The sequence below is a fragment of the Pinus tabuliformis genome, chromosome X (genome assembly GCF_031772625.1).
Source record: "Pinus tabuliformis cultivar Carrire ecotype Pingquan chromosome X, CPIR1, whole genome shotgun sequence".
Classification (NCBI taxonomy): Eukaryota; Viridiplantae; Streptophyta; class Pinopsida; order Pinales; family Pinaceae; genus Pinus; species Pinus tabuliformis.
Window position 1 is genome coordinate 1194551616 of NC_142308.1, and position 1947 is coordinate 1194553562.

The 1947-nt window shown below is 42.1% G+C and overlaps 1 protein-coding gene across 1 annotated transcript; it reads left to right on the plus strand.

Annotated features, from left to right (window-relative positions):
- Positions 1–237: 237 nt before the first annotated feature.
- Positions 238–1030, plus strand: LOC149144228 (uncharacterized). The gene is made up of 3 exons (XM_089452075.1): positions 238–388; positions 501–569; positions 650–1030. The coding sequence occupies exons 1-3, from the start codon at positions 238–240 to the stop codon at positions 832–834; spliced, it is 405 nt and encodes a 134-aa protein (XP_089308201.1). The 3' UTR covers positions 835–1030.
- The last annotated feature ends 917 nt before the right edge of the window (positions 1031–1947 follow it).

Consider the following 1947-nt stretch of genomic DNA (forward strand, 5'->3'; position numbering starts at 1 on the left):
ATGTGGCGTGGCCTGTGATGGTCCGACCACAGTACTTACAACCACCGCTGCACTATCAACTTAAAGACACCAGTCCGGAGAGGGTTAGGTGGCAGTCTCAGGCTTCTCCAGCCATGTGACACCTTGGGTGCGGGGATCTCGGTTTTGACGATCCCTATTCCCGCCTTAACTCTACGGCCCAGATCTAAACCCGCAATCCAACGGACGATATTTGGTCAAGGGTTTATGAGGATATTTATGCCCCTTCCTATGCTTCCGGGTTCATTTACCTGTTCATTTGTATTCGGCTCCGGCTCTGCATACCAGTCAGGGGTTTCCTCTACCAGTAACACCGCTTTGCTCAGCGAATGTCCAACAGATGTTCAATCCCGCCCACTGATCTCTACAGGTATAGGTTTTCAGTTTAGTGGCGATGGTTTCAAGGTTCATAATGCTCCTTTGAGTTACAGAATTTATCAATTTGTTACAGTAACGTTTAGTTTTTCATTGCTTTGCTTCAGCCAGCGTGCGCATGCTTTTCCATGGAACGAAGCTGGTTTCCCACGATGGTTCATCCCTCCGGATTCCAGGTAAGCAAAGTTTTATATCACTGTCTGTCATATACCCGCAGAAGTCTTTAGATATTAAGACAAGGTGTTTGGATGTGCAGGCCTCTGCTTCCACGCGGGCCTTCTTGTATTATCTGCTGAGGTACTCTCTGTCGAGAACCCTCCTGGTTGCATTCTCCTGCCCTTAGGTTATTTAACAGGGCACTATGGATATCTGGTTGTTTTCGAAGACTTTCGTTCAGCTCCAATGTTTATATTTGCTAGATTTACAGAGACATTTATATAGTTTCGACTTTAGTTGAGGGTTGAGCCTCCGCGCTCAAACCCTGCAACCGGCTTACTGAAGCCTATACTTGCCATGACTTCTCGTTCTTTATAGTTCAGGGTTTTCTCTCTATGTTATTTGGATTTTGCCTTTGCGGCCGAGGAGATGGCCAAGTTATCCCTCGGTGATGTATAAACAGAGTATTAGACTTATACAGTCTAATAGCATTATTATTATTTGGTTAACGAACATTGCTCTATTCTCGTTTTTATTTAATATCATGTTTGATCATAGGATTTGTTCATTTCAGCTATGATTACATGTTTCAAAGGGCGGCGAACCCCCACTGTTCTTGTGCTATCAGTATTTATAACTTTACTCTGTGCAACTTAATTTGTATCGGTTACAATGCATGCACTCCGGCACTGCTCGTTTACTGTTCTTTCGTTCTCTAGAAATGCACGCATAGCTTTTCCAATTATTCTGGGTTTTGTACCATTCAGTTGCATGCATAGTTCTACATATGGTTTATGGGTTCTTTCGCAGTTATACAAATAGTTATCCACATAACTGTGTTCTTTTGGTTATAATCTCATGCACAGGGTAAATATATTACTTGCATATTTATCACAGGTTTATATAAATGCATGGACTGTAATATAACCGTAAGCCCTTAATAGATTTACATTTACGGGACTTACAAGAGATACATGTTATTTTCTTTCTGTATTGAAGTTAGAGCTAGCTACCCTCTGCTATGCGCTCATGTCTCACCTCTGACCACAGTCGAGGAATAATGGCGTATCCTTACTTCTACCATACAGTTTATTGCTACCCATGATTATTTAAACATTTACAGGTTCCGTCACGACATTCTCGTGCTTAGTTTCGGTAGGGTCTCACGGTTCTTTATGTCGATAATTTCAATTCATTCCTCGACGGTACCGCTACACCTGTTTCAGAGGTTCACCTTTGACAAGTTTCGGTTCCCTGCAAGGGTTTGGTATTATAATGACTGTTAACAGAGTTCATATTTCAACCCATGAGGGTATTTCGTCTCTATCCCTCATATCAATTCTTGATAATTTCTCTCTGGTTATATTACCCTAATGCATTGGGTATTCTGCAGCGACT